The 24,697-nt window shown below is 44.0% G+C and overlaps 1 protein-coding gene across 2 annotated transcripts in view; it reads right to left on the bottom strand.

The window, feature by feature from the left end:
- PRKCB (protein kinase C beta) overlaps positions 1-24,697 on the bottom strand; it is a 336,313-nt gene that overhangs the window by 34,047 nt on the left and 277,569 nt on the right. For both annotated transcript variants that reach the window (XM_040356513.1, XM_040356512.1), the window contains exons 13-16: positions 22,376-22,514; positions 21,018-21,098; positions 15,014-15,121; positions 6,307-6,447 (exon numbers count right to left, since the gene is read on the bottom strand). In XM_040356513.1, the coding sequence (XP_040212447.1) occupies positions 6,307-6,447; positions 15,014-15,121; positions 21,018-21,098; positions 22,376-22,514 (469 nt within the window). The remainder of the gene's footprint in view (positions 1-6,306; positions 6,448-15,013; positions 15,122-21,017; positions 21,099-22,375; positions 22,515-24,697) is intronic.

Here is a 24,697-nt window from a genome sequence, read left to right as displayed (position 1 = left end):
GCTGGATATGGGGGGGACATGGCTGGATATGTGGGGGGGACATGGCTGCATATATGGGGGGACATGGCTGCATATATGGGGGGGACATGGCTGCATATATGGGGGGGACATGGCTGCATCTATGGGGGGGACATGGCTGCATCTATGGGGGGGACATGGCTGCATTTGTGGGGGGACATGGCTGCATTTGGGGACACATTTAAAAAAAAGTATCGGTATTCGGTATCGGCGAGTACTTGAAAAAAAGTATCGGTACTTGTACTCAGTCCTAAAAAAGTGGTATCGGGACAACCCTAGCTATAACGCACGTGTCATTTGTCATGGCGATTGTTTTTTTTTCTATCGAGTGAATATTTTTAGCTCTTAGTGCTGCAAAATATTTGCTGTAGCTTTGTGAATCCAACCTTCTGTCTAAGCTGGTCTGTGTATAACCTAGAAATCCGTTTCATTCCCTCATAATGCATTGGGAAAAGAAAAATGGAAATTGTGAAGAACACAGATGGGGACAACTTTTCGTTAGACTCCTAGATAAGTTAGAACTTGATAGCTGGTTCAGCGAGGCGTCACATCCTCAGATACACATTTCTATTTTAATTATGTGAATGTTTTTTTTTTTTTTACCGCAGCCATTTATGTGATTAAAACCACAAGCCGTATGCTGGGGCGTTATGTAATAAATGCATACCGCTCTGCAGCGTATACCTTTCAGGAAGAAGCAGCAAAACAGATGGTGCATTTTTAATAAATGTAACTGCAAACTACAAAGATTGAATTATTCAGACTGCTGCTGTCTTGTAAACTGTCAGAATGCCTCAGCTTCTCCTGCTCACACTAAAATAGGTCACAGAAAGGCAAACAGAAGTCCGGGGGAGGGGTAAACGCGGTCATGTGACCTCTCCTCCTCGCCCTCCATGTCAGCATTCCGTAGACCTTCAAATGCCGACAATCAGAAAGGTGCACGGAGAATGCCAACTGCGCTGCAATAAATCCCTTTCCATCGGTTTTTATACTGGCCATTTTAAAAGGGAGTAAGTCACCAAGCAAAATACCTGTGTGACAAGCGTCCTGCAGAAGCTGACATTCTTTGACTGCTGAAGCTTCCAAACTAGTATAAGGAGTCAGGGGGTGGCAGGTTTCATCTCACACAGGTATTTTACTTAGTGATAGGCTCTCTTTAAAAAGGAAACTCCTCCAGGTTTCTGTTCATTGGTTTTAATGTGCGAGTCTTAATATCCTTTAGCCTAGGTTCACATTGATGCGGTGCGGGATTCGCAGTAATTCCTGTGCGATTTGCAGCATTTCCCGCACCGCAATTGCACCCCGTTCATGTGAACCGCTGCGGGCGTCAATGTTAACTCAATCACACCACAAAAATCGGTTTGCAAAATGCAGTGCGATTGGTAGAATTGGATCGGATTGATGTGAACACACATGCAGTTACCGGCATCTCACCAGTGTGAACCTAGGCTTGAGGTTCACACTGGTACGACAAGCGCTCCGACATTGGGAGCTCATGACATGTGAGGCTGGGTTCACACTGATACTACACGACAGTCATACGACTTTCATCCTACTTTGCTCTGCGACATCAGTCCTACATCCATTCATCCAACTTGAATGAACAGGATACTACTTTTATCCAACTTTGTGATAGTATGACTTGTTCTTTGACCAATCAAAACAATCCCAGAGTGAGATAAATTCCTTTTACTGTTGCTCTAATCACAATGTCTGATGTCAAAAGTCGGATGGTAAGGACAAGGATCCTACTTTGATCCGACTTCAATGATATTCAATGGAGTGAAGTAGGATCAAAGTCGGACCAAAGTAGTACAGGGAGCATTTTCAAAGTCGGACCGACTTGTGTCGGACCAGTGAAGACGGCTCCCATAGGGAAACATTAATTTTCACACATCATGCGACATGAGCTCCCAATGTCAGAGCGTTTGTCGGACCAGTGTGAACCCAGCCTCAGTGAAAATCAATGTTTCCCTATGGGAGCCGCCTTAACTGGTCCGACACAAGTCGGTCCAACTTAGAAAATGCTCCCTGTACTACTTTGGTCCGACTTTGATCCTACTTCAGGCCATTGAATATCATTGAAGTCGGATCAAAGTCGGATTATTGTCTTAACCATTCGACATGGTGATTATAGCAGCAGTAAAAGGAATGAATCTTCCACTGGGATTGTTCTGATTGGTCAAAGGACAAGTCATACTATCACAAAGTCGGATCAAAGTATTATCCTGTTCATTCAAGTCGATTGGACATAGGACCACCAATGTAGGACTGATTTTGCAGAGCAAAGTAGGATGATGGTCGCGTGACTGTCGTGTAGTATCAGTGTGAACCCAGCCCAAGGCTGGGTTCACACTACTACACTACTTTCATCCTACTTTGCTCTGCTACATTGGTCCTACATTTATCCTACATCCATCCTACTTTCATGAACAGGATACTACTTTGGTCCGACTTCAATGATATTCAATGGGTTGAAGTAGGATCAATGTAGGACCAAAAGTAGTACAGGGAGCATTTTCAAAGTCGGACCGACTTGTGTAGGACCAGTTAAGACGGCTCTCATAGGGAAACATTGATTTTCACACGTCATGCTACATGAGGCTCCCAATGTAGGACCGTTTGTCGGACAAGTGTGAACCCAGCCTGAGGCGTTCTCTTTCCCATGCAGGGCAAAACGTCAGGACCAGGGGAAAAGGAGCACTTTTCAACCCCCCTATATACTTACCTTAACTGCACTCCATCCATTTTTAACTGCACTCCATCCTTTTCCTATGTAAGATTTCCTGCTCTTTTGTGATGGTGCCCAGCAGCTAATTACTGTACTCAAGCACTGTCACGTGACCTCACAGCTCCGACACAAATGGTTTTAGTGCAAACAGCTTTAAGCAGGCAGAGGTAAACTATGCATATAGGTGTAAGATGCCATTTCCATAGACACAGTCACCTTTCCCAGCATGGGCAAAAGTGACAGTGTCTCTAAGTGACAAGTTCAGAGCCTATAACCACTAGGGGGTGCAATTAAAAGCCCCAGTAACCACAATACAGTTTCACAGTGGGACTACACAATGCCAATGTATACTGTATTTATTGGCGTAAACACTCACTTTTTTACCCTGAAAATATAGGGTAAACTGTGCTTGCGTGTTATACGCAGGGAGCCGTGGAGCGTTTTTTTCCTGTTATACGCCTGTGCGTGTAATACGCCAATAAATAAGGTAATTAATCACGATAATTAATCACGATGGCTCACCCCACTTTGCCTTATTAGAAAAAGGCATGGTCGCTTTGTTTTTCTTCTTTTTTATTTTTTAATGCGAGAATGCAGCTAGTTAAAAAGAGTGGCTGCAAAATTTGGCCAATAGGACAATATAAGAATACTAGTGTAAAATGAGGTCTAGGGATGAACCTTATAAAGTTTTATAGAGTAATCTATACTACTATTATTGGGGGGGAATACTAGCAGTAAAAAACGCACAGAAAGTTTTAAAGTATAACTAAAGGTAAAGCTTTTTTTTTTGGTTTTGGATAGAGTGGAGAGGGATTAGAACACCTGTCCGTTTTTATTGCTGTCTGTGCCCCCCCCCGTTAGGGAGATTAATCCTGTTTACCATTATCGTTGAAAGTGAAAGCAAAAGAAAACCCCAAATTTTTGGTTCTTCCCAGAAAAGCAATAGGGGGAAAAGTTCTAATGGGGACACTAGTTCTGGTGACCTGGAGGTCTCCAAGGGATTCCCTTAATTTGCAGGGATTTCCTCTCACTTCCTGTTTGGCTATGGGACAGGAAGTGAAGGAAAATCTCTACAATGGAACACAGATGGCGGGAAAAAAAAAATCTGACAGGGGTTGGAACTCTTTCTTGCTCTATCCAAAATAGAAAAAAAAGTTTTGCCTTTAGTTCTACACTTCTTAATTTGTTAGAGTTTTGGATGAAGTGAGGTGGAGGTAAAATTTCCATGTTTTTTTTTTTTTTTTAGTCTGTTACAGGATCGAGGAGGAGATCTCCCTCACTACCTGTCCCTGTGACAACTGAACAATGGGTATGCAGTCCCTGGGTCTATGGAAAGCTGTAAAATACTGCCCTCTTTTCTCACTATACTCAACATGTGTTTTTGTTTCTCCCATTGGAGATATTAGGGGGAATCTCCCAATAGGGAACATAGATGGCAGTAAACCACTGGCAGAACCTATCCCTTTCCTGCTCTTCCCAAATATATGCTACAATGTTGTGTCTTAAAGTGATTTAGGCTTCAACAAACTACAGCCTGAACTTCTGATTTCTTAAAAAAACAAAAAAACAACCGTCCCGACCAATCAAACTTGCTTCTGTTCTCCTGCATCAATACAAGGGACAATCCCATTGTTTGCTGCTACTGGAACCAATTTCTGTCCGAATAGGTCTCCCCTTTCTGATCCATGAAGCCTAGTGTTATGAGCCCTTATCTAACTGCTTAAAGCGGGGGTTCACCCGTACATAACACTTTTTCCCCTTAGCTTCATGCTCGTTTTGTCTAGGGGAATCGGCTAGTTGTTTTAAAATATGAGCATTACTTACCGTTTACGAGATGCATCTTCTCCGCCGCTTCCGGGTATGAGCTGCTGGTCTGGGCGTTCCTATTTTGATTGACAGTCTTCCGAGAGGCTTCCGACGGTCGCATCCATCGCGTCACGATTTTCCGAAAGAAGCCGAACGTCGGTGCGCAGGCGCAGTATAGAGCCGCACCGACGTTCGGCTTCTTTCGGTTACTAGTGACGCGATGGATGCGACCGTCGGAAGCCTCTCGGAAGACTGTCAATCAAGAAGGAACGCCCGCTCCCGAAGACCCATACCCGGAAGCGACGGAGAAGATGCATCTCGAAAACGGTAAGTACAGCTCATATTTTAAAACAACTAGCCGATTCCCCTGGACAAAACGAGCATCCATCTAAGGGGATTTTTTGAAAAAATTGTCTTATGGGTGAACTCCCGCTTTAAACAACATAAGAGGTTTTCCAGTGCTAAGATGAGGCCACTATATACCCAGTTTCTTTAGATATATCAGGTAACTAGGAAGTTAGAAAGGCAGAAAAGAGGGATGGGAAGTGGCAGGGCAGCACAAAAAGAAAATGTTTACATATTCTAAACAAGCAGTAAAAGAGCTTTGAAACCAACCCCCACCTACCTCTCTAGCTGATTGTAACATGAAGCAATTCCTCCTTAAAGATGAAATCAAAGGCTCTAAAGTCTGTTTTTATATTCTCTAACAGCACCTGCCTTGCGTTAGGAGAGCTGTCAGGATGCCAAGATGTTGCTTCCATTAAAAACAAAGGGGAGAGGAGTTGGAATTTCCATGCCTCTGTTGTAAAGCCCTGGTTTACATTGGTGCGTTTTGACATGGGATAACATCGGCGGCAATTGCCAGTAATGGCACCGTCCTAATCGGTCAGACTCTGCATTTGCAGTGCCGCACCGATTTAAAAAAGTAGTTTCTGTACTACTTTTTGCAATTTCGGGGTGCGATTTCCATTGACACCGGTGCAGAAACCCGCACAAATGTCTGAGAATTTGTCACCAAAATCGGGACTGACAAGCGGGAGAGAAATCGTGCGAGTTCAGCTGAACTCGCACAGCTTCATTCCCGCAGCTCAGTGTGAACCAGGGCAAAATCAAAGATTAATTGCTCCACAATGCCTATAGCTACATACGTAAATAAGATATTATTTTAACATGCTCCCACTGCTTGTTCAGAATATGTAAATACTTTAGTGTGCATAATCTGCTCAGAGGTTCACTTTAAACAAGATATCAAAAATAAAAAAGGTACTAAGTTTGCTGTGACAGGTCCACCTAAAAAAGTCTGTCTAATTATGATACACACTGCTTTATAAATAGGTTTTATTTATAGAATTTTACAACTGAAAAAATATAAAAAAAAGAGAAATTGCTATTCCAGCTGGGAAGGTACAATTGGCCAGGATTGGAGATGATTTAAATTAAATGAGAAGTCTCCTTCGACTTACAACATTATGACTAAGACAAAGTCTATGCGATGCGCGATGTACACATACTGTGTGCAAACATACACAAAACTGACCACACCGCCACACACAGAGTGAACACACACAGAACACACACAGAGCACACACAGAGCCATAGAGTAAACACACACAGAGCGCAATGACACATAAAACACGCACCACAACCACAGTGTCCACAAACACGCAAGCACACAGAACACAGCGAGTTTGGCACAGACGGCAGCGAAAGGTTGTAGAAGATAGAGGCGTGGTACTGCAGGGACAGCTTACCGCCTTTGGCTTGTAGGGCGGTTGGATCTCTTTCATCTCGAGCTTCTCCCAGTCTATATATCGGAAGAATGCGTGGTCCTTTATATCTCGCTCCCCTTCTGGTCCACAGCCCAAGCGTTTGCCGGGATGTTTCGTCATAAGCTATCAAATAAGAAAACCTCATTTAATGATGACAGGTAAGCGAGGAATGAAAAGTTAAAATAAGCGATTGTCAAATTTATCATTTTAATGAATATTTACTTATCTATGCAACACAAGTACACGACCCTCATCAGATTGAAGCTCTCCAACATCCCCTGGTCACCTTCGCTATCATTTGACAATTTGTGACAGATGCAGAAGGAATGCCATACAAAATCTCAACAACTGCAAATTTAAGTGCAACTCAAGACACTTTCAGCCAGAAAAAAAAAAACGTTGTACCAGTTCTCTTTTATTCCCCCCAAGTTACCGCTGGCAAGTTCTTCAGTTTTGTGGTCTTTAAAGCAATCAGAATAAATGTTACTGCATGAGTAACAAGACCGCAGACGAGATGCTGCATGCTTCTGCTTAGCAACCAATTCTGTTGCTAGTGACACGGAAAGAAGAGAGCCCGGGATGTGTTGGAATGGAGCAGATGTGCTACAGACGTTAGTGGATGTCACTGCAGTCCATGGAGGCAGCACAGCTGTGTACAAATGGTTAATGTTACTCGAAAAACAAGCTGCAGAGTTCACAGGTAATGTGACTTTACACAGATTTACATAATAAGAATCAAAGAGTCTTGTGAGTTAGCCAGTGATTATTATTTTACATAATGCACATTAAATAAAGGGCAAGGCTTACACAAAATGAAACCATATTTACCTGTGCCATTAATTTGTCTTTTATGCATACGTAACTGCAGCAATGCTTTTACTGGCATTTATATTATTCATCTTTTAAAGCGGGAGTTCACCCAAAAAAAAAATGTAACATTAGATTGATGCTCATTTTGTCTAGGGGAATCTGGTAGTTTTTTTAAAATCGAAGCAGTACTTACCGTTTTAGAGAGCGATCATCTCCGCCGCTTCCGGGTATGGACTTCGGGACTGGGCGTTCCTATTTGATTGACAAACAGACAGATATCTCACCGCTCCAGGTGAGCCCCGTGAGCAATCAAGGGTTGTTGAACCACCAAGGTGCTGGCAATGCTAATGATAGCAAATAAATGGACGAGAACTGGACAGCCGCACTCCAAAATCACTTAAAAAAGTTGTCTTTTTATTTTTCAACTGCACAAACAGTCACTGCAAACCAACAAGATACAGTATGGCCGACGCGTTTCGCACTTACAGTCAGTGCTTAGTCGTGGCTGAGCACTGACTAAGTGCGAAACGCGTCGGCCATACTGTATCTTGTTGGTTTGCAGTGACTGTTTGTGCAGTTGAAAAATAAAAAGACAACTTTAAGTGATTTTGGAGTGCGGCTGTCCAGTTCTCGTCCATTTATTTGCTATTTGATTGACAGGCTTCCGACGGTCGCATACATCGCGTCACGAGTAGCCGAAAGAAGCCGAACGTCGGTGCGGCTCTATACGGCGCCTGCGCACCGACGGTCGGCTACTTTCGGAAAATCGTGACGCGATGTATGCGACCGTCGGAAGCCTGTCAATCAAATAGGAACGCCCAGTCCCGCAGCCCATACCCGGAAAGCGGCGAAGATCGCTCTCTAAAACGGTAAGTACTGCTTCGATTTTAAAAACACTACCCGATTCCCCTTGACAAAATGAGTGAACCTCCACTTTAAACAAGTTATACTGTCAATCGAAAAAATTGTCAGATGGCGCAAGATAAGGCAGACTACAGACAATAGTGGCCCATGAATATAAATAGGATTAATCTTATTAAGGAAGTGGTATAACAAATTAATGATAGATTAGTGGTAATAGTCCTTATATCAAATAAGTTCATGAATAAAGTCCATAAGCTCTTAGTGGCAGCAATCCCAAAAAGCAGAAGCACGCTCTGGAAATAGTACACGGATTGGTCCGTTCCCGTATGCCACGCCACGTCACTTCCGGTGCGACGATTTCTGTTAGCAGTCCACCCTGAGACGCATGCCGTCCTGTACACTGCACGGTTTGCTGTCCTCCCTTATGGTTGTCTTCAGCGCCATACTGTTCCATCTACAGCTCCCCCGTCTTGTGCAGACCTCCCTAAGGACCAGGACACATCGGACACCAGTGACCACGGACCACATTTACCTGATATGCCTGTAACCTTATATTAATTGTGAGTAGCCATTTGGCTGTGTACTTCGTCTATTTTATTAAAAACCCTTTTATACTGCACTTTTGTATTCTTTGTATACTGTCAATCAACTGCTTGTTGTTTAGCCACAATGTAGCAGTTTATATTTAGGCTGGATTCACACTTATGCATTTTTAGTGCTTTTTGCAGATTTGCACTACAGTCCCTTTAACATGGTTTCCAATGGAACACGTTCTGTAGTGCAAATCTGCAAAATGCACAAAAAAATGCCTAGGTGTTAATCAGGCCTTAGGTAAGGAGCACAGGGTCATATTTTTTAAGGCAACACTTCGAGTGCAGCGTCACACTCTCAATCAACACTGGCTATTTGTAATCCTTATTCTGCTAGCATTAGTAAATTGATAAGAAAGTATATCATATTTACTAGTGTAGCGCCCTGCTCCTGATGACCAGGCGCTATGTTAAATGTTGTGTATGTCTGAGTTGGTAGTTAGCTCAGACTTTGATACGATTATGGCTAAAACAGCCTCTGTTCCGGCTATGGCTGTGTTTGAAGGACTTCCCACTGTTGCCTGTAGGTGGCGTTGCCACCCCAGGCCAATGTTGGAATACAAGCAGGCCTGAGTGCATTGGGTGCTTTACCCCGGGAACAGCCCAGTGGGAGTGGTCTCCCCACTGGGCACGATGGGGAAGGGTACTTAAGGGGGCAGACGCCATTTTTAGGGTCTTTTTGTCTCGTGGCCCTCTGGGCTCGGGGTATGTGATGGTTGATATTAGCCGCGAGGCCACGTTGGCCCGAGGCTGCATCCCTGCCACATAGGCCCAAATCTAAACCAGCAGCTCTTGCGGGGGTAGTGCTACACTAGTTTTATACTTTTTTTTTTTTTACATTGCTTCAGTTCCTTGCTGGTTTCCATGCCTAGGCAAATTATGTCATACATCCCAGAGGTCTTCAGGAGAGGCTTTCTCAGCCAAGTACACGCCTCCTGCCTGCACTCCTGACCCAAGGACAGATGGATTCTAGGAAGTCAATTCTACATTATCTTCCCTTCTTCAGATCGCCGCTGCCAGAAATGCTTGAGGGGGTGTTTTTCAAAGCAATTTCTCAGCAAAATAAAGCATGGAGACATGGATGGATGGGGGAGTTTGCTTTGAATATTAAAAATGAATTATTAGCATTTTTGGTGCTTAGATGAAGTGTAGTTCCACTTTAACCAAATAGATGCATTATAAGAAATATAAAATTATTAAAAATATTAAATATTCTCTATTGCCCTGTCAGAACAATGCTCTGCTTTGTTTACATTGACAGATCCCCTTTCTGGCTCTCTGTGGAGCAGGTGGACATTTCAGCCGCCGACCACAAGCACCGGCAAAGCGGGCGCGCCTGCTTTAGCTATTAAACAAACCGACGTACCGGTACAGCGATTTGTGCAATAGAGCCGCCCTGCCGCAGTATATCTGCTCTATGAAAAATCATTGCACAGAGCGGGTAAGTAGAACATATTTGTGATAAAAAAAAACAAAAAACCTTTAAATCACTTTAAAGCGGTTTATTCTAGCGTGTACCAATTCATTAAAAGATGAGGACAGGCCAGATTTATGCCATGCTTTGACTTGATCAAGTCAGTCAGCGCGATGCACGGATGCGAATGTCTGACGCAGCGGATGTGACTCAGTGCCTTACAGCGGAGTTCTGGGGAGACATTATAGCTCACCAGCAATGCCCAGCCATTTCCTATTAGCTTGCTTTGAATGGCGGAGAAGATCGATTGCAATCAGCCTGCACAAGCACTTGTGCTGGGAGCCCTTTTCTGTGCATCAATCTGTGTGTGTCTGTAATATACAGGCACGTGCCAGCTCATGTGTACCCAACATGTGTGCCGCTACCCACCCCACATGGCAGAGGTGTAAAGCCTGAGGGTGCAGCCTTGCTGGAATAGATTAGCATTTACGCGGTGCGCTTCACACCCATTATGCTAATTTTCAACGCGGAATGCTTCAGGACACTATCAAAGCACCAAGTGTTTTGTTTACCCTTAAGAATCTTAGCCCAGGGGGGGACAATACATAGAATTGGTGTGATGCTGTACATACACTGCAAGAATGATTCACAGATATAAAACAATGTTTTATTAGAAGCAGTCATACAACTTCCATATATAAATTGGTTCTCACTGTAGAAACAGTAGAAAGGTAATAGGAGCTGCCATGCCCAATTTTAGGAAAATTACACTACAGATAATGCAGTCCCTATGTAAAAAAAAAAATGTATATATATATATATAAGCCAGAGTGACACCAACAGAGTCTTCAGACTGTATGGTTTAGGATTATTTATGAGCAAATGGCAAGTTTGAAAGACCACAAGACGGTGAACAGATTTATGTGAGGTCACCCATATCACTTTGGAGAAAAATATTCTTACTTCCCATTGTGTCCATGGGACCGGAAGTTAGGAGAAATCCCCCTAATTTGCCCAATAAGTCAAAAAATGTGATAGGGGACTTCCTGATTCTCTACTCTCTATACAAAAAAGTCCTGGCCCTATATGCACTTTGAAATCTGGATGCTGTATTCAGGGCCAGACTGGCCTACCGAGATAGAAAAAAATTCCCGATAGGCTGCCTGCCCTGGCGCCGCTTTGAGCGGTGGCTGCGACCGCCTGGCCATTGGCCCAGTGTTGCCAACTTCCTGTTAATTTACGGACAGCCCATAAATTTTGGCCTATTTTAGGGTTGCCCTGTAAAAAATATGGCTATGGGCTGATATGTCAATGGCACATGCGCCGTTCCAAAGCTAGCCAGACTCGGGCGCATGCACAGCAATGTAATTGCGCCGCCATTATTAAATGTAAGGCACTTATCTCGGTGGTGGCACGCTCAGCTCCACATTCCGGCTGGGTAAGACCAGACCCCTCTGTTGCCTATGACTACCTCCTGTTACGCTTCTGTGCCATGCCCGCACAGCCTCGGACATCTCCTGTGCCATGCCCGCACAGCCTCGGGCAACTCCTGTGCCATGCCCGCACAGCCTCTGCGACGTTATGCTGTTGGGCTGGTTAAAATTATTTCCAGTCTAGCCCCGGACGTATTCAATCACAAACTACAAGTTCTGTGGTAGAGGCCACCTTCTCCTATTCTTTCCTAAATACGGCGTGAGAGGAGATGGGACATATATTGGCTACAAGTTACGTTTAATATTTGCATAATAGACCACATGGGTTTTGGGAGTGCCCATCTGCTCTGAAGATAAAGTGAGTGTGTAAGTAAGAAGAAAAAGTGAGATTCCGAGCTAAGGCAGGCATAAAGGTGTCACCAAAGGAAGCTTTACACTCACCAGCTATTCTGTCGACAGTTGTAAAGTGTTGGCTTTCCAGTAATTACTTTTTAGGTAAGAGCTGCTGAGGAACAGGAAGCAGATCCACCTGCCATGAGTAGGGTTGCCACATCACAAACACCCGAACACACATTAATTACACAGGTTCTTTGGCTACTTTAATGCAGATAAGGCACCAAGTTTAATTACCACCTTAATCAGACACAGAATCTGTGTAATTAATACATGTTCGGGTTAAAGGGATAAGGTGGCAACCCTAGCCATTAGGGCCAGTTGAATAGCCAGGGGAAGCCTGTGAGTCTAAGTGGAGGCAACCATCAGAAGAAAGAGTACTCAGGCCTGGAATGGATGAACCCCACAATGTAGCCAAAAACTGAGCCAACAAATCCACCTGACCCTTTCTCCCTGCTCTAGTGATCTGCCACGCTTGTGCAAATGTCCTCAGAGGGGTAGTCACAACCTCCTTGGCAGTAGAGGGAGGCAAAAGCACTGCGGTAAACCAGGTATTGTGACAATAACTGTTGTATTGGGCGCCCAGAGAGATCCAGGAGATGTTGGCAGCCCAATGACCCATCTGCAAAGAGGAAGGGTATGCAGCTGCTTCAATCGCCCCCACCCACTCCAAGAATGAGGTGGTGCAGGAGTAGTAAAACCTGGTTCGCACAGTGTTACATTTTTTTTCTTTTTTTTTATTATTAAAGGGCCCCAGATGGCTACCCCCCTTTTTTCCCCTCTCAATTAGCAGCGGCACGCCCCACTTCTCAATTCGCGGTGGCCCCCCGCTTCTCAATTTGGTCCAGAGGGCCCATGCCTGAAGCTGTGTAAGGGGCCCCATAATTCTTGATGGAGGCCCTGCAATGAACAACAGGCAGTGGGGTAAAGCAGACTTTCCGGAGAGGTCTCTTTGTTATGCTGGCATCTCTCTTATGTCACTAATAACAGCAGGATGTAAAAGTATGCATGTTCTCTCCGGATCTCTGTATATTTCTCCAATGCTCTATTTATTTCTCAGAGCTTACATATGATCAAACTTGCCATTAAAGCGGTGGTTTCCCCTTAAAAACAACTTTTTTTTATTCCACTGCCCCCCCACATTACAATCGAATTAAGGCTTATTATTTTTTTCCTGCTGTACATACCTGGGTACAGCATATTCACCCGTGCATCCGGGTTGCGAGTCCCGCGGGAGTGGGCGTTCCTCACATGCTGTTGATTGACGTTTTGCCCAAAAACGAGCTCTCCCCCCGTCGCATAAGCAGCGTCACGATTGGCGAAAGGAGCCGAACGGCGATGCGCATGCGCAGTATAGCGCCGACTCGCCGTTCGGCTCCTTTCGCCAACCGTGACGTGGCTTACGCGACAGGGGAGAGCTCGTTTTTGGGCAAAACGTCAATCAACAGCATGTGAGGAACGCCCACTCCCGCGGGACTCGCAACCCGGATGCACGGGTGAATATGCTGTACTAAGGTATGTACAGCAGGAAAAAAATATTAAGAGCCTTAATTCGATTGTAATGTGGGGGGGGGGGGGCAGTGGAATAAAAAAAAGTTGTTTTTAAGGGGGAACCACCGCTTTAAGTGTGTGTTAGTATGGATGACTTTATGTATTCATAAAACAGTACAAAGTCGGCAACAATGCAATATAAAATAAAGTGTGTATACATAATCAACCCACTTTTGGAAAGAAGTGCAGCAATCACTCTATATTCAGGCTGCAGGAGTTCGGAATTTCTCTCTGTGCTAATAGCCCCAACCACAGGAACTGCTTTATGCCTATGGCTGCCAGTCATCGCCGTCTCCCACTCACTTATTTCTACTGCCTGTGGTGGAGGAGCGTCAGCCCAAGCACAGGGACATCCCAAGCAGATGTTTGGATCGCTGTCATTTCACTTTGGATTCACATGGCATTTAAATGACGAGAAAAAACACACACGCAAACAGACCATTATAGACAAGCTGACTCCCTCCCCTCTCTACAAGTGCGGGGGTGGAATGGATCCAGGTGCTGCACAGAATAGGCACATTGTGGAATGGACCAGACTGTAGAAATAAGCCTGCAGTGAGGTATTCCTCTGAATCTGTTCTGATATTACAATGTTGTCCAATCTATAATCCTTTATTCAGGCAATCCCTACATTATTTTTCTAATCTTTAGCTGGACATCGACCACGGTAGACAGCACTGCTTTACATGAATTATGTACACTAAAAGCCTGACTCGAATAAAAAACAAAAATACCCTAGCACTAGTAAAAATAAAAAAAACAGCTCTCCCTTAAATACAGTGGAATTTAGGATTGCGAGTAACACGGTTAACAAGCGTTTCGCAATACGAGTACTGTTTTCTTAAAAATCCGGAGCCGATGTTTGGAAAGACTACGTTCCTGAGCCTTTGCAAGGTCAGCTGAGCTGTCCGTGGGCCTTTCTGTTTTTCCGAGGCTCTCCGGCCCCCCCTTACCTCTGGCCACATGCGGTATTGCATGCCATTGAAGTCAAGGTGGAACAAATTATTGTAGTTTCCATTGACCTCAATGGGGAAACTCGCTTTGATATGCGAGTACTTTGGATTACAAGCATTCTCCTGGAACGGATTATGCTCGTAATCCGAGGTTCCACTGTACCCATCTCCTTCCGCATTCGGAGGAAGACTCATCACAGGTCCTCTTCCAGGTTGAATGATCCCCAGTATCATCCAACCCACGTCAAGTGAGCTCAGCAGGAGAAAATAAACACACCCCTGTGGACCTGTCCTTGTGCCATTTTGGGCTCACAGTTCTGGATGGAATGGTGCTAATAAATTATTCTGCAAGAGCCGAGCAGAAGAGAATGGAAACCCTTTTACACTTGACTGCTATCCAATCTGATCCACTGGATGGAAGGGGAAGAACAGATCCCCATCCGTCTGTTTTTAGTGGATTTGGTGTCCGTGGGTGTAAACAGGCAGGCGGTTCATTTGCATCCAACCGTCCAACAATCAGAATGGAGGTTCCGATCTGAAAAACTGACAGGCGGACCTGATCGGAATGTTGGTGTGAAAGGGACCCAAGGAGATTGTGCAATTAGTTTGTAATATGTGTAGACAACTTGGGGTATTTGGGAGTTTTACAATGTTGGAAAATGTTAGAAGATAGGCCCTTACCCCTTTGCAGATAGCCACAGCTTCCTTGGACATAGACTTGGGATAGGCTACATTGTGCTCCATGATAGACTGGAATAGTTCATCTTCATCCTCCCCTTCAAAAGGAGCCTGTAAGAGGAAATAGTGTAGTTACAAGGAGAGCTAAAACCCAACAGGGTGGCAACCAAACACAACCTGTAAAAAGGCAACTAGCCAGCAGAATGAAAGCAAACAGCACAGCGACTTAGTGGTTAGGATTTCTTTATGGCAGCACTAAGGTCATTGGTTAGAATCCCAACCAAATACAAATTGCATTGAGTTTGCATATTCTCCCTGTGCTTGCATTAGTTTACTCTAGAGCTGCACGATTAAGCGCCAAGAATCGTTATCACGATTTTTTCCCATTGCGATCTTGACAAAGGGTTTCCCGATCTTCCCGATATTTGGTATGCAGAGAATTTTCTCTCTGCCATCAAAAGTCAAAGTCTGGCCAGTCAGTCAAGTTTTGAAAACATTCTATCAGTCACGCATGGGTGCTCAACCTGTGGCTCTCCAGCTGTTGCAAAACTACAATTCCCATAATGCCTCAGCCTTTGGGAGACATGCTTGTAACTGTCAGCGGCTTGCAATGCCTCATGGGAATTGTAGTTCCGCAACAGCTGGAGAGCCACAGGTTGAGCACCCATGTATCAGTGGAATGTTAAGTCTAAACATTGTATCAATTTGACTTTCACATCAAAGAAATAGACTTCTGTATGTAAATTAGGAACCTTTAACCACTTAAAGGGGTTGTAAAGGTTTGTCTTTTATTTTTTAAATTGGTTCCTTTAAGCCAGTGCATTGTTGGTTCACTTATCTTTTCCTTCAATTTCCCTTCTAGATGTTTTTATTTCTTTGTTTGAATTTCTCACTTCCTGTTTCTCCTCAGTAAGCTTTCCACCATCATCCGAGCGGTGGAAAGTCATTGGCCCAGATTCACAGAGAGCGGGCGCACATTACGCAGCCGTAGCGCAAATAATATACGCTACGCCAACGCAGCGCAGAAAGGCAAGCATGGAATTCACAAAGCCAGTGCTCCCAAAACTGCGCTTGGTTTCAAAGGCGTACGCCGGCGTAGGTGGAAGTGGGCATGAGCTATACAAATGGGGCGTGACCCCATGCAAATGATGGGCCGAGCGCCAGACAGATCAGTATCACGAACTGCGTATGCGCCGGGACGTGGACGCATCCCTCTGCGCATGCCCACAACCACGTCGAAACAACTGCCTAAACTACGCCGGATCACTGCCTACGGCGTGAACGTAACCTACGCCCAGCCAGACACACGTCCAACGTAAACAAAGTAAAATACGCCGGCTTGAGTTCCCTGGTGCAGACCTTTGCATGTCTGCTGCTGGGTTACACCTCCTTTATGGGGCTTAACTTTACGCCGGACATTCAACTTGCGCGCACATCGCGTAGCCTGCGTCGGTCGCACGTACATTCGTGAATCGCTGTATTTCCCTCATTTGCATATTTGAATGGCTAATCAATGGGAGCGCCACATGCGTCCAGCCTAAATGTGCGCCCACGCTACACCGGCGTAGGCAAGTTACGTCAGCGGGATGAAGCCTATTTTTAGGCGCATCTTAGTTTGTGGGTCCGGCGCATAGATACGACGGCGCACATTTGCACTTACGTCGGCGTATCTTGTTCTACGTTGGCGTAAGTGCTTTGTGAATCCGGAACCCTTAGAACAGCTTACTGAACAGCTTATTGAGGAACAGGAAGTGAGAAATTCAGACAAAGAAAACAAAAAAACATTTAGAAGGGAAATCGGAGGAAAGGGTAAGTGAACCAATCGTAAGTGAACGATTTAACTTGACAGATAGTAATCCACGTTTTGCCGCGTTTACGCTTAGAAGCGTTTACATGAGGCCTAACTTCATCATCTGGATAACAATTATATGTGAATACAATGTATTGTTAGTCTTTCATTGCATTTATATACTGTGGTAGCAGTAATGCTTTTCTATATAATTACATGGTCATTCAATGTATCTGATTGATGTCATTGTGTAGGGCAGGGATATGCAATTAGTGGACCTCCAGCTGCCTCTGGGTGTCATGCTTGTGGCTGTCAGAGTCTTGCTATGCCTTATGGGACTTGTAGTTCTGCAACAGCTGGAGGTCCGCTGATTGCATATCCCTGGTGTAGAGGATGTGTTAAGTCTAGGACACGGGCAATTTTTTTTTTTTCCCAGCTTGCTGGGTTGAATAAAAAAGAAAAACAGCAGAACTCGCTGCACTAACTATCCGATGTTGTGTTCTGACTTTCAGCACTAGTAGCTCATTGTCAGATCGGCTTCTGTATCCTGTAAATATCCTTGTAATTGTTCGGAGTATTGCAGGATACAGTGTGTTGACATTTCATCACTATATGACAATGCTGACATTGAATGATTACATGGGCAGCAAGAATTACACATACGTTATACTTTCAATTTAGATTGAATACCAATGTTTTCGTTATAACAACAAGAACCCATGGTGTGCCACCAACCCAAACTCTAGACTAATGTTGCTGTTCTAGATCGGGGTCTCCGAACTTTCTGAACAAAGGGCAGGTTTACTGTCCGTTAGACTTTATGGGGGCCCAGACTGTGGCCAGTGTGAGTAGAAAATGCCCTGGCAAAAATGGGAGTAAAGAATGTCCCATCACTGGGATTAGTGAGAGGTCCAAAGGAACTACGAATCCCACAATGCAATGCATGACCGTGAATGCGTGTTGAAGTGTCACAACATCCAGGTTCCGCTTTGGGGCGGATCCGGAAGTCGTGACGTCACCACCCACACGTGGTTCCGCATTGCATTGTGGGTTTTTGTAGTTCCTTTGGATGATGAGACACTAATTGTTTTATACACACTTTATTGTATGTATTTTAATAAAGTACCACTTGAGATTTTATACTATGCGAGCCTGGTGCTCGGCTTCTCTTCATTTCTGGGGACCCTAAACAGTGGAATATCTGTCTGTGGAGGCCCGCTGAAGGATCCTGGATACCACAGTGAGATTTCACTCACACAAGCGTTTTCTGCTTTCTCTACACAAAGTCACCCTAGCTCTGGCAAGCATATATACACAAGTTGTGTTTTCCTCTGCTTGGACATCTGATTTGGGACCCACAGAGATTTTCTTGTGCGGTTATATCCTGGAATCAATTCTGACTCACTAGATTTGGTGTGGGACTTTGTTTCCAAATCTGGGCATGAACATTAAGGCCCGGATTCACGTAGAAGCACGCATCTTTGTGCGGGCGTAACGTATCCTATTTACATTACGCCTCCGCAACTTTGACAGGCAAGTGCAGTATTCTCAAACCAAAGTTGTGGCGGCGTAGCGTAAACAGGCCGGCGTAAGCCCGCCTAATTCAAATGTGGAAGATGTGGGCGTGTGTTATGTAAATTTATTGTGACCCCACGTAAATGACGCTTTTTACGAACGGCGCATGCTCCGTCCGTGAAAGTATGCTCCAAATTAACCCGCAAGAAGCCAATGCTTTCGATGTGAACGTAAATGACGCACAGCCCTATTCGCGAACGACTTACGCAAACAACGTAAAATTTTCAAAATTCAACGCGGGAACGACGTCCATACTTAACATTGGTACGCCTCATCTACGCCTCATATAGCAGGGGTAACTTTACGCCGGGAAAAGCCTAACGTAAACGTCATATCTGTAATGCGACGGCCGGGCGAACGTTCGTGAATTGGCGTATCTAGCGGATTTACATATTTCTAGGCGTAAATCAGCGTACACGCCCCTAGCGGCCAGCGTAATTATGCATTTAAGATACGACGGCGTAGGAGACTTACGCTGGTCGTATCTTATACAAATTCTGGCGTATCTGATTCTTTGAATCAGGCGCCAAAATGCTCAGACTCAGAGATACAACGGCGTATCTGGAGATACGCCGCCGTATCTCCTACGAGAATCTGGGCCTTAATTTATTATGGTAGAAGAATTTTTTACTTTTTATGCTATTTATGTAAATCACCCTTTGCACAGTTTTTGTTTTATTCAGTTTAAATTTATATGGTATTCAATTCATTATTCATTTTGGTTAGAGTGGCATTCAACAGAGAAACTTTTATGTTATGTATGTTCAGGACTTTTTTCAGCTGGAACGTGGGGGAACTCAGTTCCAGCACCTCCATTACTGAATGTAGGTAATGGCAAAGGGTGCTGGGGTGTGCTGAAGGGTCTATTGAGGCTGGATGCTGGGGGATCTATTGTTGCTGGAATTTTTTTTTGGGGGACTCGTGTTGCTGGGGGGAGGGGGGACTTGTGTTGCTGGGGGTTAACTGTTGCCGGAAGGGATCTACTGTGGAGGAGAGGAGTCTTATGATGCTTGTGGTTCAGAGATCTGTTGTTGCTGCAGGGGATCTATTGTTGCTTGGGTGGTATTTTGTTTTCTGGGGGGGGTCTATTTTATTGTGTTCTACTATTAACAAATTCCATACAAATTACTTTGCACCACGAAATGACATTTAACATGGTGTTCTTTAAAAGGAGCAGTACAGGGAGGTGGGTAAGGGGTGCAAACAAGGGATGGTGCTCGGAGGTGTAGAGGGGGCAAGATGTGACTTAGAAGGGAGAATTCCTGCACCTATGCTCTGAGAAAAAAAAAGCTCTGTGTATGCTTATTCTATACATTTTTTGCCGCAGCTTATTTTCAATAATTTCTCACCATTTGCGTGGTATCTTTTCTTTATTTGTCACAGTTGTGCTTTATATTCCGTTTAGAAGCTCGTGTTTTAATACAGTTTTTTAATTTTTTTTAACTTTTTTAACTACATGTCTAAAATATCAACATAGGCCCGGATTCACGTAGAGGAGCGCATCTTTGTGCGGGTGCAACGTATCCTATTTACGTTACGCCTCCGCAACTTTGACAGGCAAGTGCAGTATTCACAAACCAAACTTGCGGCGGCGCAGCGTAAATAGGCCGGCGTAAGCCCGCCTAATTCAAATGTGGAAGATGTGGGCGTGTGTTATGTAAATTTATTGTGACCCCATGTAAATGACGCTTTTTACGAACGGCGCATGCGCCGTCCGTGAAAGTATCCCAGTGCGCATGCTCCAAATTAACCCGCAAGAAGCCAATGCTTTAGACGTGAACGTAAATTACGCACAGCCCTATTCGCGAACGACTTATGCAAACGACGTAATCAACGGAAAATTCGACACTGGCCCGACGTCCATACTTAACATTGGTACGCCTCATATAGCAGGGGTAACTTTACGCCGGAAAAAGCCTAACGTAAACGGCGTATCTGTAATGCGACAGCCGGGCGTACGTTTGAGAATTGGCGTATCTAGCTGATTTACATATTTCTAGGCGTAAATCAGCGTACACACCCCTACCCCCTACCTACAGCGTAAATATGCAGTTAAGATACGACGGCGTAGGAGACTTACGCTGGTTGTATCTTATACTAATTCTGGCGTATCTGATTCTTTGAATCAGGCGCCAAGATGCGACGCCTCAGACTCAGAGATACGACGGCGTATCTGGAGATACGCCGTCGTATCTCCTACGTGAATCTGGGCTATAGTTTCCTTGGACTGAACACATTCGAAGTTCTTCGGGAACACTAGTCTTAGTCAACATGTCACCACTAGGTACGTGAATAAGAAAACCAAATCTCGCCTTCCTCAAAAGCAAACCAAACTTTTAGTGTTTTGGTAAAAGCAATGCTGGTAATGAGAAATAGTTGTGGTAGTAATATAGTTTTGGCAATAGCCAAAAGTATTCAAGTATGGCTGTATTTGGTAATTACAAGGCTCTGGCTTTTTATATAGGTCCAGACAATCGCAAGAACGCCAGCAATAAAAGGTTGATGCATAGAAACTGGAGAAAACCAAAATTGGTGGAGCTGCCCACAGTAATCAACGGGGTTTTTTTTTTTTTTATCAATTTCAACACAAATAGTAAAATGTTAACCAAAGTAAATAAAAAAGGCAAAGATGAAATAAATTACCTGCCCAGCTAACATTTCGTAAAGTAAGATGCCAAAGGCCCACCAATCCACAGACTTCCCGTATGGTTGGTAAGCGATGATCTAGATCAGGGAAATAGAAAAACGATTAAGAGATTTCTGTTGATTGAAAAACATCCTAAACTTTTCAGGCCTCTTAGTCCTGTATGGGGGAAGTAGTCTGAGCTTTTCTTTGCCATAATAGATTTCCGCTCCTTGAGGAGGATTTCTTCTGTTAAACACATTTTATCAGGGGTTCCCTGAGACCTGAAAATTATCCCAAGGGGGCCCCTGGGGTGAAAAAGTTGAGAAAGGCTACCCTGGAGAATAAAGTGGTGGGTGCTGCAGTGTTTTATGTCACAACATATTTGTGCAGTAGATTTTTAATTTTTTTAAATACACTTTAATGAATTTTAGTGAACACAAACACAACAGAATAGCCAGTTTTCGGTAAAATATAAAAGACGATGTTACATCGAATAAATAGATACCAAACTAAAAAAATGGTGCACGCCCGTGAAATGGTGACAAGCTGTGGTACATTAAATCATCCATAGGCAACGCATTAAAAGCCTTTCAGGTTACCAAGTTTATAGTTACACAGGAAGTCTGGTGTTTGAATTATCGCTCTCACTCCGCTATCCACGGTGATACCGCACATGTGGTGTGACATTTATATATGAATGTTGGATGTGCACGTGTATGCCCGTGAGCACAGGTGGAGGGGGTTTGCTTTAAAATGTATCTTGTTATTTGATTAAAAAAAAAAGTTATTTTTTTACACTGTACTGTAAATCTTTTTGGATCAACTTTATTGCTATCAGAATGAATGAACATCATCCCTTGTGATAGCATCGGCTGTCACAGGTCCTCTTTTTTGGAGAGATCTGGGGTCTATTAGATCCTAGATCTCTCCTCTCGTCTCCAAACCAGGATCAGTTTGATCAGATGCTGTACAAGCCGGTAATGGCTTGTAAATAAAAAAAAACAAGTTGATGAAATCCAGTTTCTAACATCAAAGAAAGGGGGGAGGAACTTCCGTGCCCTCCACTCTTCACAGTAATTGCGATCAGAGCGGTCGCATCAGTACCAAGCTTCCTGATGGGATGGGAGAGCCTGGTAAAGGCGGCCCCCTCTTCTGCTGCCTGTAAAAGTGATCACTTTTACCAGATAAGGGAATCGCTGGCAGAAAAGGAGGATACCAGGATCATGGTTGTAGCTGCACTGATCCTGGTATAACAGCTTCAACCAGAGGCTATTTATTTACGGCCTATAAGCAGGAAGTGGTTAAACCATTTATTGTTGGTGTTGGTTAGCCATGGTAAATCTGTTATTACATGTCAGTATACGGCACACATTACCTCTGGGGCTATATAGTCTGGGGTGCCACAAAAAGTCTTTGTTGTCACTCCATCCCACATGTTCTCTTTACACATCCCAAAGTCTGCAATCTTGATGTGGCCCTCCGAGTCCAACATAACATTGTCCAGCTTCAAGTCCCTGGATAAAGAGAACAACAATCATCTCAGAGAAGAGTACATTCTTGTCACAGCAGCCAATGGTTGGATGGGGCATCTTTTCATACTGTAAACATGTTTCGATTGCTTATAAAGCTTTGCTATGAATTTGATAGCATAGTTATATTGATCAAGCTGGAAACCGTGTAAGTATGCCTACAATGTCTTGAAAAAGTATTTATACCCCTTGAAATTTTGCACATTTTGTCTTGTTGCAACCAAAAACGTAAATGTATTTTATTGGGATTTTATGTGATAGACCAACACAAAGTGACACATAATTGTTGAGTGGAAGGAAAATGATAAATGGTTTTCTGAAACGTGTGGCATGCACTTGTATTCAGCCCCCCTACTTTGTAAAACCACCTTTTTTTGCAATTACAGTCACAGCTCTTTTTGGGGATGTCTCTACCAGCTTTGCACATCTAGAGAGAGACATTTTTGCCCATTCTACTTTGCAAAGTAGCTCCAAAATTGGATGGAGAACATCTGTGAACAGCAATTTTCAAGTCTTTCAACAGATTCCCAATTGGATTTAGGTCTGGACTTTGACTGGGCCATTCTAACACATTAATATGCTTTGATTTTAACCATTTCATTGTAGCTCTGGCTGTATGTTTAGGGTCGTTGTTCTGCTGGAAGGTGATCCTCCACCTCAAGTCTTTTGCAGACTAACCGTTTTCTTCGAAGATTGCCCTGCATTTGGCTCGATCCAATTTTTCCATCAACTCTGACCAGCTTCCCTGTCCCTGCTGAAGAAAAACATCCCGACAAGTTGTTGCCACCACCATGTTTCACGGTGGGGATGGTGTGTTTAGGATGATGTGTAGCGTTCGTTTTTCACCACACAAAAGTTAAATTTTTGGTCTCATCTGAGCACCCTTTACCACATGTTTGTTGCGTCCCCCACATGGCTTCTCGCAAACTGCAAACGGGACTTTTTATGGCTTTATTTTAACAATGGCTTTTTTGTCACTCTTAAGGCCAGATTTGTGGAGAGCACAACTAATAGTTGTCCGGTGGACAGATTCTCCCACCTGAGCTGTGAATCTCTGCAGCTCCTCCAGAGTCACCATGGGCCTCTTGGCTGCTTCTCTGATGAATGCTCTCCTTGCCCGGCCTGTCAGTTTTGGTGGACGGCCATGTCTTGGTAGGTTTGCAGTTGTGCCATACTCTTTCCATTTTTAGATGATGGATTGAACAGTGCTCCGTAAGATGTTAAAAGCTTGGGATATTTTTTTATAACCTAACCCTGCTTTAAACTTCTCCACAACAATATCCCTGACCTGTCTGGTGTGTTCCTTGGCCTTCATGATGTTTGTTCACTAAGGTTCTCTAACAAACCTCTGAGGGCTTCACAGAACAGCTGTATTTATTCTGAGATTAAATAACACAGGTGGACTCTGAAGGCAATTGATACACCTAACTAAAATCTAGTGGAACCAGAGTAAAAGGGGGCTGAATATAAATGCACACCACACTTTTCAGATATTGATTTGTAAAAAATAAATAAAACTATTTATAATTTTCCTGCCACTTCACTATTTGCCACTTTGTGTTGGTCTATCACATAAAATCCCAATAAAATACAGTATTTAAAAAGTGAGTGTTATACGCCAATAAATACAGTACATTTACGTTTTTGGTTGTAACATGACAAAATGTGGAAAATTTCAAAGGGGTATGAATACATTTATAAGGCATTGGGGTTGATTTACGAAAGGCAAATCCACTTTGCACTACAAAAGTGCAATTGGAAGTGCAGTCGCTTTAGATCTGAGGGGGAAGCTCTGCCGATTTTTTCATCCAATCATGTACAAGCAAAAATGCAGGGCCAGATTCATGTACCTGCGCTGCGGCGTAACATAACTCATTTACGTTACACCGCCGCAACTTTTCAGCGCAAGCGCCTGATTCACCAAGCACTTGCGTGTAAACTTACGGCGGTGTAACGTAAAGCCGTCTGGCGCTAGCCCGCCTAATTCAAATGGGGCGTGTACCATTTAAATTAGGCGCGCTCCCGCGCCGAACGTTCTGCGCATGCTCCGTGTGAAAATTTCCCGCCATGCTTTGCATGAAATTACGGCGCCCCGACGTGTTTTTTGATGTGCGACGTGCGTAACGTACTTTCGTATTCCCGGACGTCTTACGCAAAAAAAAAATCGA

The sequence above is a fragment of the Rana temporaria genome, chromosome 6, assembly GCF_905171775.1.
Source record: "Rana temporaria chromosome 6, aRanTem1.1, whole genome shotgun sequence".
Lineage (NCBI taxonomy): Eukaryota > Metazoa > Chordata > Amphibia > Anura > Ranidae > Rana > Rana temporaria.
This window is presented reverse-complemented; position numbering and strand designations above follow the sequence as displayed.